Source organism: Motacilla alba, chromosome 8, assembly GCF_015832195.1.
Source record: "Motacilla alba alba isolate MOTALB_02 chromosome 8, Motacilla_alba_V1.0_pri, whole genome shotgun sequence".
NCBI lineage: Eukaryota > Metazoa > Chordata > Aves > Passeriformes > Motacillidae > Motacilla > Motacilla alba.
The window spans coordinates 1,207,069-1,223,892 of record NC_052023.1 but is presented as its reverse complement, the minus strand read 5'-3'; the positions used below and the strand labels follow the sequence as shown (position 1 = coordinate 1,223,892).

General features: G+C 42.7%; 1 protein-coding gene across 3 annotated transcripts; it reads right to left on the bottom strand.

The window, feature by feature from the left end:
• Window positions 1–738: 738 nt before the first annotated feature.
• DNAI4 (dynein axonemal intermediate chain 4) lies at window positions 739–16,809 on the bottom strand. Of its 3 annotated transcripts, XM_038144225.1 has the most exons (18): window positions 16,679–16,809; window positions 13,902–14,010; window positions 12,826–12,864; window positions 11,798–11,865; window positions 11,004–11,086; window positions 10,733–10,880; window positions 9,437–9,576; window positions 8,558–8,713; window positions 7,854–8,018; window positions 6,803–6,999; window positions 5,737–5,823; window positions 4,826–4,977; window positions 4,069–4,226; window positions 3,803–3,924; window positions 2,556–2,654; window positions 1,947–2,173; window positions 1,182–1,335; window positions 739–880 (listed from the first exon to the last, which is right to left on the bottom strand). In XM_038144225.1, exons 1-18 carry the CDS (start codon window positions 16,699–16,701, stop codon window positions 830–832), a joined length of 2,178 nt encoding a protein of 725 aa, XP_038000153.1. In that variant the 5' UTR covers window positions 16,702–16,809; the 3' UTR covers window positions 739–829. The 3 variants fall into 3 exon arrangements, with proteins under 3 accessions (XP_038000153.1, XP_038000152.1, XP_038000155.1); XM_038144224.1 differs by lacking the exon at window positions 739–880 and having other exon boundaries at window positions 888–1,335; XM_038144227.1 differs by lacking the exons at window positions 739–880; window positions 12,826–12,864 and having other exon boundaries at window positions 888–1,335.
• Window positions 16,810–16,824: the final 15 nt, after the last annotated feature.

The window sequence follows — 16,824 nt, the reverse complement described above, 5'->3', positions numbered from 1 at the left end:
AGCATCTTCCAGCACCATAAAGTTACAGGTGATTGATTTTCACTGTGTGCAGGGTGGGTTATGATGTGTTACAGAAAGCTTGTTTTTTAGCAGTAAGCAAACAGTCACGGGCATGGATGGAAAACACAGGGTGTATTTTGGTCGGATTTATAATAATGATTAACAAATGATTCACCTTAACGAGTGCCTTTCCTTGAAACACACCAAGAGGAGTTTTATGTCAGGGGAAGTTTGCACGTCCCCTGTCAGGTGTGCAGCGCACAGAAGGAAGTGGATGTTAATGCAGCACAAATGATCCTTAATTCAGTGATGTGTTTGAGTGCTGGGTGTTTATTGTCAGGATAATGAGAGAGGCTGCATGTTCTGGATCTATAAAATACACGTTTCCATACGTAATGTGCTCAGCAGCAACGCTTAATCACTCCTCTGGAGATGCTCCCTGTTTCCTGTGGGCAGGAAGTGCCTGGAAATCCTCCAGCTGGGTATTTTTTTCTGTTTCTGCTGCTCTGCCCCCCAAAAAAGCCAGCCCAGGCAGCCAAACACTGCCTGCTTTGAACCCAAGGAGGAAAGACTTGGGGGGAAAAGCAGGAAGGGATTAAGGGCCGAGGAGAAAAGACTCTGGAGACCTTTCCATGATCAGGATTCCAGAGAAGGCCACCCATGCATGAGCACTGATGCTGCAATGAGGGGACTTCCAGGAGGAAATCGAGGCCATTTGAAAGAAGTTTCTAAGCAGTGTGGCTTCAAAGAGAAACTTTATTGATAAAAAAAGACAAACTGGTTATGTTCCCACTACAAGAAGTGTTTCCTGAAGGACAAGGGGTATCAGCTACTGTTTAACAGCCCCAGCAGGAGTAACAATGTCACACAAGGAGCCAACCTGGAAAACAAGAGGGAAAAGAGCTGATTCTTCTGTGGAATTCTGTTAGCGCTGGAAAATAGCACTTTTTGGCAGGCCAGGCAGGGTTGCATTTATTCTGTCTTTTTTTGGCAGCGTGCAAACATTTATCTTGTCTATAAAGGAAATGAATTTCCAGTGGTGTGGCAGCAGAAGAGCAGCAACCACCACCTTTAAGCCGGCGGTGGAACTGCGATCCCCCCTGCTGCAGTGTTCCCTAGCTGGGTGTTTCCCAGGATTGCCTTGCTGGGAAGGAGCCCGGGCCCCGAGAGCACAGCCGTACCTGCTCGGTGCTGGGGACAGGCAGGCTGGGCAGCTGCCACACCCCCACCTGGCCACAGCTGTCCCCCAGGAGCAGGCACTCGGCGTTGCTGGCAAACAGGAGCGAGCTGAGGTTCCCTTCAGGGCTGGCAGCACAGGAGAGCACGGGGTCGAAGCTGCAACCCAAGAGCTGATGAGTACCGTGCGTTTATCAGCTGAAAGGCTGCGCGTTCCACTTTCTGTGTTCTAGGTTATCTCAGAAACTGGGAAGCGAGGCAGAGTTTGGTTTGGGCTCTGCCTGCAGAAACATCCCAGCTGCTGTAACTGAGATACCCTGCTTGCCTAAAATCTGTCCTAACCTGGAGAGTGATGGTTAATGTTTTTGTTAGATGAATAATTTGCAGGATGTGGCAGGTCTCTGGATCCACCAGGGCTTCACACTGTCAGTAACACAAAACCCAGAGCAGCTGGACAAGATCACAGGTAACTGTCACCTCAACTTCAGACCATCCAATCTTTACCAAAGTAGCTCAGTTTTGATATTTTTCCTTCTGACTCTGCCACAATTTCTGCAGAGAAAGGGCAGTTTTACACTTTATCAGCTCCAGGAGGCACCCAGCTCCTTCTCCTCTCACCCCAAATCTCTGGTAACCACCATCTGCTTTTACATAAGGAGTATTCCAAAATGCAACGGTTTGAGCAGGAATGATCTGATAAAAACACTGATGAGGTAACAATGTGTGACAGTTAAATTTCAGACTCTTCCTTGAGGAGAGTCCTTACTCACATGCTGACGCTCAGATCCCAAATCTCCACCCTCTTCTCATTCACTGCTGCGAAGACCAGGGCTGATTTTGGAGCCCACTTGATGTCGTGAACAAAAGCTGTGACAGAAGTGAAGGTTAGAAGGGGGGTGTGGGAATGCCGGTGCCACAGAAGGATGCTCCAGTCTGCAGAGCAGCTGAGGAACATGTCTGTGCTGGTGGGATTCCAGGCAACCTTGTACACAGGGCCCTGTTTGGAGAGAAGCAAAACAGAACTTGGTGCTGCTGCAGAGCTACAGAAGCTCTTCTAGAGCTCCCCAGCCTTCCTCCCACAGGTAAGACTATTTAACTCTACAGGACAATCAGATCTCTGATTGCTGTCTTAAAAAAAAGCCAGCGCTAAAGCTTTAAAACAGTTTATAGTACCAGTTTTAATAAATTACTTGAAAAAATCCTGCCAGCACAGAAAGTAATGCTGTAAGACTGTGATGCTTTATGCTATGGGAATTCATTCCTAACATAAGAGAAGAAGTTTAGGTTTCTTTTGTTGCAGATGTTCACTAAATATAAGCAAAGATTACATTTTTGAGTGGAGCAGTTCCTGCTGTCCTTGTTTACAGTGTGTCACTCACCTCATGGCCTCTGTATGTGCCCAGAATCTGCTCCTTGCCTGAGCAAGAGCAGCAGTAGATGTGTCCCTCTTCTGTTCCAACAAGAAAAATGTCAGTATCCTGAAAGAAAGGGAAAAGTGGCCTAGGTTGGATGAATTTATCACTCCTGCAGAAATCCTCCAGGGCTGGAGGAGTTCAGAGCCAAGGAGGAGCTCCCGGGAGTGGTGGGGAAAGTGGAACCACAACGTTGCACATTTGTTGGGTGTGTTCTCCACCAATGCACAACCTGCTGGGGTTTGACTCCTGAAAGTCTTGGATTTTCTGCAATCCACGTGGAAAATGCATGAATTCTTCAAGTGCTCTGTGGGGGAAGGACTCAGCTGGATGAAGAGAAGCTCAGCTGAGTCCTGGAAGTGGGAGGTGTTGGACTAGTTCTCCCAGCCTTGGCCATCACGCAGAGGGGAACTGCCCTGAGGCCTGCCCAAGGAAATGTGAGTAACGTGGCTGGGAGTGATGCCTGAAGTTTGAGCTTTACCTATAAATCCATTTCCCACAATCTGCCCTATAAATCCATTTCCCACAATCTGCCCTATAAATCCATTTCCTCCAATTTACCCTATAAACCCATTTCCCACAGTTCTGTATTGCACTGGCACACAACTCTGAGCTCCACACAGAGTGCCAGCAGCTCTCCTCCCAGCTCAGTCCCACAGAACAATCCTCCCCCAGCCCAGAACCAAGGACAGCGCTGCAGCTGCAGCCCCAGCAGCGCCAGCAGCAGGGGATGGAGGAGAGCAGCCTGGGAGGGCGGCACTGCAGAGCCCAGAGCTGGAACGGGACAATAACCCCAACATGGAAATGGACCAGAAAAGCGTGGACTGTTTCCATACTGGGGTTGAAGAGTGGGGTTATCAAAGTGTGAGAACGTGTGACTATCTTGGGTGGAGCCATGGCTGGGCTCTTGCCCTGCCCAGAGTGCATCCTCTGAAGCCTTTCAATAATCCCTGCTTTGTTCCTTTAACACTGCCTAGCCTCTGTTCCAGGCAGCCTCTCTAGGCATCAGGAGGACAGGGCTGTTGTTACCATTTCACCCATTTGGGGTAAATCTTAGTAGCTAGAAAGCAATTTATTTCAAAGTTAATATGCTTTAAATAGCAGGGCCAAGTCCCTGGCTAGCTCCCACTAAAGCAGCTCCAGCTGAGCCTCCCAGCTCTGCTGCAGAGTTTTCCTGGCTAATACTTCAGCCAGGAAGGGCTTTCTGAGCCTACCTCTGGATGGAAGTCGAAGCACATTCCAGCTGCCTGTTGTGATATGGGACCTTCACTTTTCCTTTCTCTCTCACCTGGTAGTTTTTTCTTCCCGCTTTCTGTTCGCTTGATTTGCATCACATCTGCGCAGAGAGCAGGAGGTTTTGTCAAACAGGAGTGAGGAACTCGTGCTGCTTGGGGATGCCCAGCAGCTCTGAGGTGTTTTGTGGGATTACTGGTGTAAAGAATGTCAGCTGGAGTCAGAGAGAGCAGCCTCAGGGGCTCACCAGAGCAATCCAGCCTTTGCTGAATGAACCACTGGGTCATTCGCCCATCTCCCGAGATGCACATCAGTCTCTCTTCTTTGTCACCTGCTGCTGCACCTCTGTCCTGTTCCACCCACCTCAGCTGCCACACGGGACCTTTGTGTTTATTTAGGGATGCACTGGGACAAAAAACATACAAGGGGTAAATCGTAGATGAGCATGACAAGACAACATGTTTGAAAAATAATCAAGCTTCCACTTTGTAATGAGTGTTAAGTCTTATAACAGAAATGTTTAGCTTTTCTTTTTAAAAAATGGTCTGAACATTGGTTGTTTTCTCCAGGAGAATGTTTCCTTATTAAACATGTTTGGTAATTAGTTTCAGGGCACTGTTTATGTGCTTGTGCCATGAAATCAGTCCGCACCTTGTAGGAGAGACTTGGGGAGCTGCCCTTAGGGCAGGTGTTTCCCTCATCACCCACCCATCCCCTCTCCCATTTTCTTCTTCATTCCCACTCACCCCTCACTTTTGCTGATTTCTCTCCAGTTTTGGCATGAGGGGTCAGAGAGCAAGCACCAAAAGCTACCCCTGGTGTGCCATAAGCATTTCCTGCCCAGAGCCGGACTGTCCCAGCTAGGACACGGAATATGAACTATAAATTCATGAATTTACAATTAATGGGGTAAGGAGCTGCAGTTCCTTAGAGGCTGAGGGACTGGCACTGCCTGTTGCCCTCCCCAGGCCTGCTGGCTCCCAGGAGGAGGAGGGGGAGCTGACCTGCTGTCCAGCAGCGCGGCGTCCTCGCGGCTCCGCACGTCGTAGACGGCCACGCGCCCGTCGGCCGTGCCCACTGCCAGCAGGCTGGGGCTGGCCACGGAGAAATCCACGGCGGTGACGCCGCGCTCGCAGCGGAAAATGCGCTCTGGCCACTGCCAGGAGAGAGCACAGCAACCTTCTGAGCTGGCAGCAGTTACCTCTCTGTCCTTAGCACGGGGCACCCGGTGTCTGCGGGCAAACTCGAGTGACGGTGGCCACAGGGACCAGCAATTCTGGCTGGCACCATGGATTTATTGCTACGACTGATAAAGTTAGGAAAAAGATAAAGATTGGGGGGAAATATGACACTGGAGAATAAGTTAGGTGAGGCTACTCCGAACCAAATACATAAAAATATCTATGGTGACAGCATGAGAGTATTTGGTGTGGCAAATCCTGGGAGTATTTGGTGTGGCAAATCCTGGGAGTATCTGGTGTGGCAAATCCTGGGAGTATTTGGTGTGGCAAATCCTGGGAGTATCTGGTGTGGCAAATCCTGAGAGTATCTGGTGTGGCAAAGATGCATCAAAGATTTGCCTCTGCCTGGTTTAAATCAGTCTGATGCAGTTTTGGCCAAGAGAAGTTTGCAGTAGAAATCAAACTGAAATGTTGTAGTTTATGGCAATCAGAGTATTTTTACTGGGACACTTTGTAACTGGGATGTCCAAATAATTTTTTTTACTGGCTGGTTTTAAAAGGATCCCTTCTCAGGTGGATCTGCAGAGGTGTAAATGTTACAGCTATGAAATTTCCTCTTTTGCTGACAGTGTTGTGAGAAGCTAGAGTGAATAAGTGTAGCTAAAAGGGAAATACAGCAGGAATTGTCCAGAGAAAAGCAGATTGCAGGAAAAGCAAACAGGAGGGCTCGTTACCATGGGGTTCTTCAGTGACCAGCAGCAAGCCAGGCCTTTCTTCTGATCCCGAGAAACAAACTCCCTGTACCCAACTGCCAAGAGATCCTGCAGGCACAGAGCAACAGCACTGCCTCAGTTCCACCTGGAGCTCAGCAGGACACTTCCAAAGGCACCTTTGTGCCAAGGCCAAGTCTGGAATAACAAAGCTTCTCTCCTATGCAGGAGATACATTGTGCTATAATCAGATTTTAATGTGCAGTATTTAATGGAGTACCTAGTTTTCCCTCTCAGGGTTAGCTGTAAAAGGCCTTCAGAGAGCACCTCAGGCTCCTGGCTTTTAGCTTTCCACAGTCCAGTGAATTCCCTCCATTCCTTTTCATAGGCAGAAGTAAAAACCAGCAGCCTCTAGCCTTCAGCTCTAGTGATTTTTCTTTTCTTGCACTCAACAAGTAGTTTGTGAAACTCACATTTTAAAAGGAGCTGATTGTTTGCCCTGTATTCTAAGACTGAAGTCTCTAAAATGCGTCTTACATTTTAATATCTGGACACCTGGTGCACTAAAAGCATGAAATGGTCTTTATTTTCTCTCTTTTTTCTCCCTCACTGGGTTTCTGTTTCTCATCCTCAGCTGCTTTTTACCCCTCTTCCCTTCATTATTTTTGTTTAATAAGTGAGTTCTGGTGGGAAAGCAGAGTTTTACATGACCAGATTTAGGAAGCTTTGCCTTCTGTGCTGTTATTGTGCATCTTATCCTTAAATCTGGAGGAATTCTGCTGGTTTGGGAGGCTCCTGTTAGAGACAAAGACATGCTGTCTAAACTACCCCAAATAAACTCCATCAATGACAACAAAGTTTAGCAGCAGGGGTGAAATTTCAATTCTAGAACAGGCCAAGTCTATGAACATTGCTGCTCAGGGTGAACTGGAGCAATTAATGCAATTCTGGGCCAGCTAAAGCTGTGATGTGCAGGGAAAGCCTGTAAAGCAGCAAGAGTGAGGCCTGGATCCGTGTTTGAGGTGCAGCCCGGGCTCAGGAGTTGCTGCCAGCAGCTCGTGGCCAGCTCAGGAGGGGTTTGTGGACTCACAGGGTTCACTTTGTTCCAAGCCATGCTGCTCACGCTGTGACCCCGGGTTAAATCACACCGGTACGACCACAGCTGCTCCAGCCTGGGGCCTGCTGCTTCTGCTGGGCTTTCAGCTGCCTCTGCTGCTTCCTCCTGCTTCTCCTCGTCCTCATCCTCTTCATCTTCTTCCACCTTGGTGTCTGAGGCAACAACGGGCTCTAAAATGCACAGATGCAGAATCTGAGTGGAAACATTTCATTTACCTAATTATAGGTATAACTATATATATTTTTTTAATATATACATATATAAAACCTATGTAATATAACCTATATTATTATATATAATATATAGTATTATATATAACTCATATAACCCCTATTATTATATATAACCCCTATTATTATATATAACCCCTATTATTATATAGAGCCCATATTATTATATATAACCCCTATTATTATATAGAGACCATATTATTATATATAACCCCTATTATTATTATATAGAGACCATATTATTATATATAACCCCTATTATTATATAGAGACCATATTATTATTACATATAACCCCTATTATTATATAGAGCCCATATTATTATTATATATAACCCCTATTATTATATATAACCCATACTATTATATATAACCCCTACTATTATATAGAGACCATATTATTATATATAACCCATATTATTGTATATAGCCCATATTATATAGCCCATATTATTATATATAACCTATAATAATATGGGCTATATATCTCACTCCAATTATTCACACCAGAAGAAAAATTTGCCATTTCAGCAAATATTTTGCAGGGAAAAAAAAAAAAAAAGGAAGAAAAGAAGTGAAGATTTGAGGAATTAAGACAGGGAATTAAGGGAATTAAGACATCCTAACTTCTAAAACTGAGACTAAAATTGGCTGGGGACAGAGCGGACAGCTGGATTGGGCTGGAGTGAGGCAGGCCTGCTGCAGGTGGGTTTAGCTACCCAGGCAAAAGTGAGGAATTTCTGTGGAAAATGAGGAATTTCCGGCTGGAAAGAGGGTCCTGAGCAAGGGACGAACCTACGAGGACGGGAATCTGCCGATAAACTGCGAGTTTGGGCTGGAAAATGTTCTCCATGAGAATCCTCTCCATGACAACCAAGTCCTGCTGCAGCTTTGCTGAGGTTAAGATTGCTCCCGAGAGGCATTCCTGCTCCTCGGGGCTCCTGGCAGGAGCAGCACTCCCTGCAAGGGTGACGGAAGAAGCTCAGTTACAGAATCCTGGGGTGTTCCAAGCTGGAATGGATCCACAAGGATCGTGGAGCCCAGCAGCTCCGATAAGAGATGAATGGGATAGAAATGCTTTGAACATGGTAAAACTTCACACAGGATAACCAAGGGATAAGAATTTTCCTCCACCTGCAAAAAGGAGAGAATTTTTTAAAAATACTTTCACCGTGAACTTTTTCTTCCTGTCATTTCCTTATAATTTTATCATCTTATCATTTTTTCTTATTATAATTTCCTTTATCTTTTTCAGCTGCTTCTGGAATTTTTCACAAATGGTGCTTTGCTTCTGCTTTTTAAAGCGAGTACCAGCAAACCTTGCCCCTGAGTATTTATCTTTATTTAAGGTGATTTCTGATGGCAGCGTGCAGAGAAGTGCAGCCCTGCCCCAGACTCTTCAGCAAGCTCTCTTTGCAGGCAGTGTTTTTCAGGAAGCTTTCCCCAGGGGTGTGCCTGGTTCGGGAGGATGAGAGCAGGGCAGAAAGGGGAAATGTTACCTGTGGCAGAAGGGACAGCCCCAGCCTGGCCCTGCTCCTCAGCTGCGGGAGGTTTGCTGCTTTCCCCTGCTGGGGGTTCGGGTTCCTCTGTCTCTGCAGGTCCTGTTCCTGAGGCATCCAGTGAACTGTCCAAATCCCAGGGGGTCACCACCGTCCCTGGGAACGAATTCCCTGTCACACGGGGCTCTGATTTTGGTACATTATTGCAGGGATTTATTATTATTCCTACACCCCAGCTGCTGGGCTGGAGCCACCTCTGCTTCCAAAGCTGTTGATATTTGAACTGGTATCTTTCATTTAAAATTTTAATTTCATGTTTTAATTGCCACCTTTTACAGAAATTTACAGAAAAGGTTGCCTGTGCTGAACAAGAATCATTGAAGCAGATAAAACAACTCCAAAGCTCCTCCTGTTGTGTGACTGCTGCAGCTCCACCGGGGTTTTTTTGGGGGTGGCTCCCCTCGAGCAGGACCAGCTCCCACCCAAAACTTGCCCTGAAGTGCTCAGGGGTTGGAATGAGCCCTGCTGATGTCACAAAAAAGTGACAAATAGCTTTTCAAAACAGATTATTATCTACTTTTGGAGTTTATTCCCTCCTTTTACATACACTGACACAAAGGGAAAGTGGACCAGCATCGCCTGCAATTTCTTTAGCCTCTTGCACGCAACAATAACATTCTCTGGGCGTGCTAATAACAATTTTATTACAGTGGATTCAGCGTCCCAGCACTAAACTCAAGATTTAGGAGGGGCAGAAAAGGCCACCACAACCCACACTGTCCTGCCTGCTCCTAAAGCTGTGCAAGTGGAAATTGGGGGAACACGTGCGGCTCATGGGTGGAAGGAAAACGCCTTCTGTCAGCGCCCTGGCAGGTGTACCTTTCTCTGCCACGCCGAGGGCCTCACATTGCACCTCCTTGGTCTTGGCGGCTCCAGAGATGGTTTGCACGATCTTCTCTTCAAAGTACTCGCTGCCAATTTTAGCCTTGCAAATCTCCTCATAGATCTTATTCCTCTCCCTGGGAAACAAAGGGAACACTGGCTGGTGACTCCCCGGGAAATTCTGCCCGGAATTCTCAGAGTATTTCACAAGGAGCTGAGCAGGACGGGCTTTTCCACGCCTGCCATGTGCTGCTTTTGGATTGCTGGAGGAAACTGCAGCCTCTGTGTGATTCAGCAGCTCCTCCTGATCTTCGTGATGCTCTTGTAAAACAGGAGCGGCCTGGGGGAGCAGAGCCCAGAGCAGCGAAATTCCCTCTCCCAGCTGCTCCTGAGCGCGGGAATTCCGAGCTCTCGGCACGGGGAGCGGAAGGCAGAGCAGCAAGAGACAAAAGGAAACTGCTCCCTTTCTGTTCCAGATTCCAGCAAAGCTCTGGGAGGAGCAAGGGGAGCTGCCTGCTATGCTTAACTCCTCTTCATTAAGGGATATATATAATGAATATATAAAATAATTAATATATATAATGAATATATGAGATAATGAATATATAAAAATGAATATATACAATTACTATATTAAATAATGAATATATATTATTACTATATGAAATAATGCATATATATAATGACTATATGAAATAATAAATATATAATGAATATATGAAATAATGACTATATAAAATGAATATACAAACTAGTGAATATATATATAATGAATATACGAAATAGTGAATATATATAATGAAGATACGAAATAATGAATATATATTATGACTATCTGAAATAATGAATATATCATGAATATCTGAAATAATGAATATTTTATGAATATCTGAAGCAATTAATATATAATGTGACTATATGAAATAATGAATATATCATGACTATATGAAATAATGAATATATCATGAATATCTGAAATAATGAATATATATTATTAATATATTACGAATATATGAAATAATGAATATATATTATTAATATATTATGAATATATATGATGAATATATTATGAATATATGAAATAATGAATATATATGATGAATATATCACGAATATATGAAATAATGAATATATCATGAATATCTGAAACAATTAATATCTATTATGAATATCTGAAATAATGAATATATATTATCCTCTTAATTAATGAATTATATACTCATAGCAAAGTTATTTTAACACGACACGTATAATCTGCTTTAACACTTGCCAAAAGCCAATAATTGGACTCACAGCACGCTGTGGGCCTGCGGCGCCTCGCTGGAGAGCAGGGCAGGGGGCAGGTCCAGCATCCGGAGCGTGTCTGTCTCGCACAGCAGGATCTCCACCCTCTGCTCCAGCTCCGCCTCTGTCAGGGCTGCCTCCCCCTCCTCCTGCCCGGCTGCAGGGCAAAAAACACCTCTGCTGCTCCCAGCTAATAGGAGAATCCATTCTGGGGACCAGACAAACCCCAGAATGCAGAATTTTAGGTAGGAAATGTCGCGTTGTTGGGCGTGTTCTTTACCAGACAAGCGCAAAGCTGGGTCTTGTTGAGGCTGTGTCTCATCTAAGCCAGGCGTGCTTGCTGAGGTGCTGCTTCCATGTGTCCTTCAGGGATCAGAAACAAGCAGAAATTGTCTCAAAATCCTAAAAAAGTGTTTATTTTCTGGGCGCAATTCATATTTTTAAGTAATTTTTGATGTATATTTGCTCCTGGTTGGTATCCCAAGCCCTGGGATTGTCCTTTGGAACAGCCAGCCTGGGAAACGTGGCAAAAAAACCAATCTTCAACTCAGAAATCAGTGTTTGCAATTGCAATGATAAATTGTAAATAATTACAATTATTCCTTGCATTTTGGTCATGCCGTGGCTCAGGATTTTTCATTTAAAACACCAATAATTATTTACCTTCTTTGCATGACTTAATTGAGTTTGCCAGCTCAAAGTCTTTGTTTTTTCCCTCTCTGCTGGAGGTTTATAAATGAAAGTGAAGTGAAACATAATTTAGGAGTTTTAACTCCAAGTTTTTTGATTAAGAGCTTTTTTGGAGATGGATGCACATAACCACACAGAGGTAACTTGCTTAAATATTATTAAAGCAGAGAATTCTTATTATGTTAAACACATTTGATAGTTGAACTGGTATTTTTAATATTTTTATTTGATATTTTAATTTCTGTATTTTATAATTTTGCATAAAAGGTTGTCAGCACTTACTAAATATCACTAAAACAGATAAAATACTTTAAAATTCATACTTCACTTTTTAAAAAAATACTTATGATGCTTTATTTCTTTTTAAAATAAAACTCTTCTTGCCTGGCAGCATTTGGGTCTGGCTGGAAGAGGGGAAGGGGTGTAACATTCTTCCCTTCCTCATCAAAAACCTGGAGAAACATCGAAATAATCAGAATCATTTCCCTGTGTTCCCAGCCTGGAAGGGGTTTGCATTCCTGCTTTCCCGCAGGACCAGCCCCAGATTTTTGGGGTTCTTTGGGAAAAGCCCCACTCCTGTCACTGTCCCAGCCCCCCTGCTCCTCCCTGGGCCTTCCCCAGCTCGTTTATCCCACAGCCTCCTGCCAGGGAGCGTTATGGATTCTGATCCATCCTCTCAATTAGCAGAGCAGTAATTAACCAGCAGAGCAGGCTCCCATCTTTGGAATGGCAGCGTTTGGAATGTTTCAGCGCAGGAAGGTCGCTGAGGAGCTTCAGCGATTGCCAGGCTGCCTCTGGGAACGTTCTGGATTTTGGGAGAGGACAGCAACCAATCCCAGGTTAGGAATGGAAATGATTAGGAATGTAAATGGGGGCAAGGCCAGCCTGGAGCACCCGGGACGGGGGGAGCTGCCTGTCCTGGGGAAGGGGATGGGCTTGGAGGGGCAGCCAACCATTCCAGGCCTTCCCACCTTTCCCAACCCAACATTCCAGGGCTTCTGAGATCCCTCCTGCCGGTGGATTTGGGGCTCTTCCCACCTTTCCCAAATACGCCAAATCCAACCATTCCAGGGTTTCCATTATCCTTCCTGCAGGTGGATTTGGGGCTCTTCCCACCTTTCCCAAATGTGCCCAACCCAACCATTCCAGGCCTTCCCACCTTTCCCAACCCAACATTCCAGGGTTTCCATGATCCTCCCTGCAGGTGGATTTGGGGCTTTTCCCACCTTTCCCAAGCCAACCATTCCGGGGTTTCCATGATCCTTCCTGCAGGTGGATTTGGTGCTCTTCCCACTTTTCCCAGCCCAACCATTCCAGGGCTTTTTGCTTCTTCCCACAGGAACATTTTGGGCTTTTCCCACTTTTCCCAAGGGTTCCAACCCAACCATTCCAGGGTCCATGGTTCTTCCCACCTTCCCCAACCCAACCATTCCAAGGCTCCATGGTTCTTCCTGCAAGCAGATTTTGGGCTTTTTCCAAGGGTGTCCAACCGAACCGTTCCAGGCCTTCCCACAGATGGATTTGGGGCTCTTCCCACCTTTCCCAACCCAACCATTCCAGTTCTTCCCACAGGTAGGTTTGGGTTCTCCTACCTTTCCCAACCCAACCATTCCAGCTCTCCCCCCTTTCCCAACCCAACCATTCCAGCTCTCCCACCTTTCCCAGCCCAGCCGTTCCCCGCAGGAGGATTTGGGGCTCTCCCCCTTTCCCAGCCGTTCCAGCTCCCCACAGGAGGATTTGGGATTCTCCCCCTTTCCCAGCCCAGCCACTCCCCACAGGTGGATTTGGGGTTCTCCCCCCTTTCCCTTTCCCAGCCCAGCCGTTCCAGCTCCCCACAGGAGGATTTGGGGCTCTCCCCCTTTCCCAGCCGTTCCAGCTCCCCACAGGAGGATTTGGGGCTCTCCCCCTTTCCCAGCCATTCCAGTTCTTCCCACAGGTGGATTTGGGGTTCTCCCCCTCTCCCAGCCCAGCCGTTCCAGCTCCCCACAGTGGATTTGGGGTTCTCCCCCTTTCCCAGCCGTTCCCCACAGTGGATTTGGGGCTCTCCCCCTTTCCCAGCCGTTCCCCACAGTGGATTTGGGGCTCTCCCCCTTTCCCAGCCGTTCCCCACAGTGGATTTGGGGTTCTCCCCCTTTCCCAGCCGTTCCCCACAGTGGATTTGGGGCTCTCCCCCTTTCCCAGCCGTTCCCCACAGTGGATTTGGGGCTCTCCCCCTTTCCCAGCCGTTCCCCACAGTGGATTTGGGGTTCTCCCCCTTTCCCAGCCGTTCCCCACAGTGGATTTGGGGCTCTCCCCCTTTCCCAGCCGTTCCCCACAGTGGATTTGGGGTTCTCCCCCTTTCCCAGCTGCTCCCCACAGTGGATTTGGGGCTCTCCCAGCCCAGCCGTTCCCCACAGTGGATTTGGGGTTCTCCCCCTTTCCCAGCCATTCCAGCTCCCCACAGTGGATTTGGGGCTCTCCCAGCTCCCCGGTGCTCCCGGCCCCTCACCTGCGGGGCTCCCTGGCTGCCCAGGCTCCGGGGGGCTTTTCCCAGGGAAACTGAGGAAGCCGTGGAGGTCCTGCGGGAGCTCGGGGCTTTGCTGGCTGCCGGCCACGCCCTGCGATTGCAGATTGATAAATACCAAACATTACCTGTTATAAAGGACTAAAACATTTATAATAACGGGGTTTTACCATTTCTTAAATATTATAATAGATTATTTATTACCTAATATTTTATATCTATATTTATATATTTATTTTATATTTTATTACCTATATTTTAAAGGAATAAACCAAATATAAGAAAGGATTTTTACCATTTCTTATCTATTTTAATACATTAGCTATGAGCTAATATTTTATATTTAAATGTATATATTTATATATACTTAAATTTATATATTTTATTTTTATGTTACCTATATTTTAAAGGACATAAACCATTTATAATAAAGGATTTTTATCATTTCTTATCTATTATAATAGATTATATATTATCTATTATATTAGATTATATATTACCTAATATTTTATATTTATATTTATATATGTAGTTAATATATAGGTATATATAGGTAATTTATATATTACTACATATTTTAAAGGATGTAAATGATTTATAATAAAGGTTTTTTACCATTTCTTCTCTATTATAATACATTAGCTATTACCGAATATTTTACATTTATTTTATATTTATATATTTATTTAATATTTATATTTATATATTTATTTAATATTTATATTACCTGTATTTTAAAGGATGTAAACCATGTATAATAAATGTTTTTTACAATTTCTTCACTATTATAATACATTATCTATTACCTAATATTTTATATTTAAATTTATATATTTATTTATGTATTTGTATATTTATATAAAATATGTTTATATATATATATTTTATATTACCTATATTTTAAAGGATGTAAACCTTTTATAAGAAAGGATTTTTTTACCATTTCTTATCTGTTATAATACATTAGCTTTTACTCAATATTTTATATTTATATGTATGTATTTATCTATTTATTTTGTATTTATTTTACCTATATTTTAAAGGATAGAAACCATTTATAAGAAAGGATTTTTACCATTTCCTAAATATTATAACACATTAGCTATTACCTAATATTTCATATTTAAATGTATATATTTATATATTTACAAAATCATAAATTTATATATTTATTTTATATTTATACTGCCTATATTTTAAAGGATGTAAACCTTTTATAAGAAAGGATTTTTTACCATTTTTTATATATTATAATACATTTTACATTACATAATATTTTAAAGGATGCAAACCATTTATAGGAAAGTATTTTTACCATTCCTCATGTAATACAACTTATTTTTAATAATTCCTTATAGTTACCAATTATTTTAAAGGATTTTAACAATTTTTAGCCTTTTACAATAAAGGATTCTCACAATTTCCAATATATTATAATTTATCATAAATACCAATTACTTTAAAGGATTTTGCCATTTCTTATGCAATATAACGTGTTATTTATTAGCAATTATTTTAAAGGATTTTAACAATTTCTAACCATTTTCAATAAGGGATTCTTACGTTTTCTAATGTATTATAATTTATTATAAACCACCAATTATTTTAAAGGATTTCAACCATTTAGAATAAAGGATTCCTGTGGTTGGTTATGTATTGCAAATTATTTCAAGGGATGTCAAGCACTTCATAATCAATATAATAATGAAATAAATAAAAATTGCAACAATTTATTTATCATAAATTATTATATTCTAACGTGTCAGAGAATGTAAATTGTTTCTTATTATAATTTGTGATCTATTTACAATTATTTTAAGGGATGTCATTTATAATCAAGATTGGGGGATTGCAGTTTCTTATTAGAATTATTATAAGTTATATGTCTGATTTATAGGATTATAAATATTTTGTAAAGATTATTAATATATTATATTAATATATTTTATTTTATAATATAATATATTATATGTATAATCTTGTATAAATATTATAAATATATTATATACATAATAAATTATATTATTATAATTCATTCTGTATTATAATTAATTATATATTAATAATGATTTCAAAGGATTTTAAGCCTTTGTAAGAAAGCTGTGCAGCCATTTATTATAATTTATTGTGTACAAGAATTAATTACATATTACCAATTATTGTGAAGGATTTTGACCATTTATAAATAGGGCTTTTGACTATTTATTTGTTAGGACTTCTTATGCTTTATAATTTATTATAGAATGTGATTTATTATAGAATACAATTTATTATAGAATACAATTTATTACAGACTAAATTCATGATCGATTACCCATTAATTTAAATACGTGAACCATTTATAATAAAGGACTTTCATGATCGATTACCCATTCATTTAAATATGTAAACCATTTATAATAAAGGAATTTTACCATTGATTTATTATAGAATATAATTTATTACATATTCATTAAATGCTACCCTTTGTTTTAAGGGAGGTAAACCATTTATAATTAAGAGTTTTGGCCATTTATGTAATTTATTAACTATAATTTAATATTACAGTATATAATTTATTATGTAACATGTATTGGTAAGTATTTTAAGGGATGCAATCCATTTATCCTACACGAACTTTTCCCATTCATTAATTATAACTAATGCTCTGTTATAATTGGTTCCGTGCTATAATTTATCGTCCATTCCTAGCGAATTTAGGGCTTTAAAGCTTTTTAATTTCCACAATCTCGAAGCTTTAGGCGGGCGCAGGCCTCACTCACCGCGCAGGCCGCGGCCCCAGCATGGCGTCGCGCCGTTACCGTGACGACGCCGCCCAAGACGCCGCGCTGCGATTGGCCGCCAGCACGGCCGCCGCCGATTGGCGGCCGCGCGGCGCGCGGGCCGCGCTGTGCTGGCGGCCGCAGCC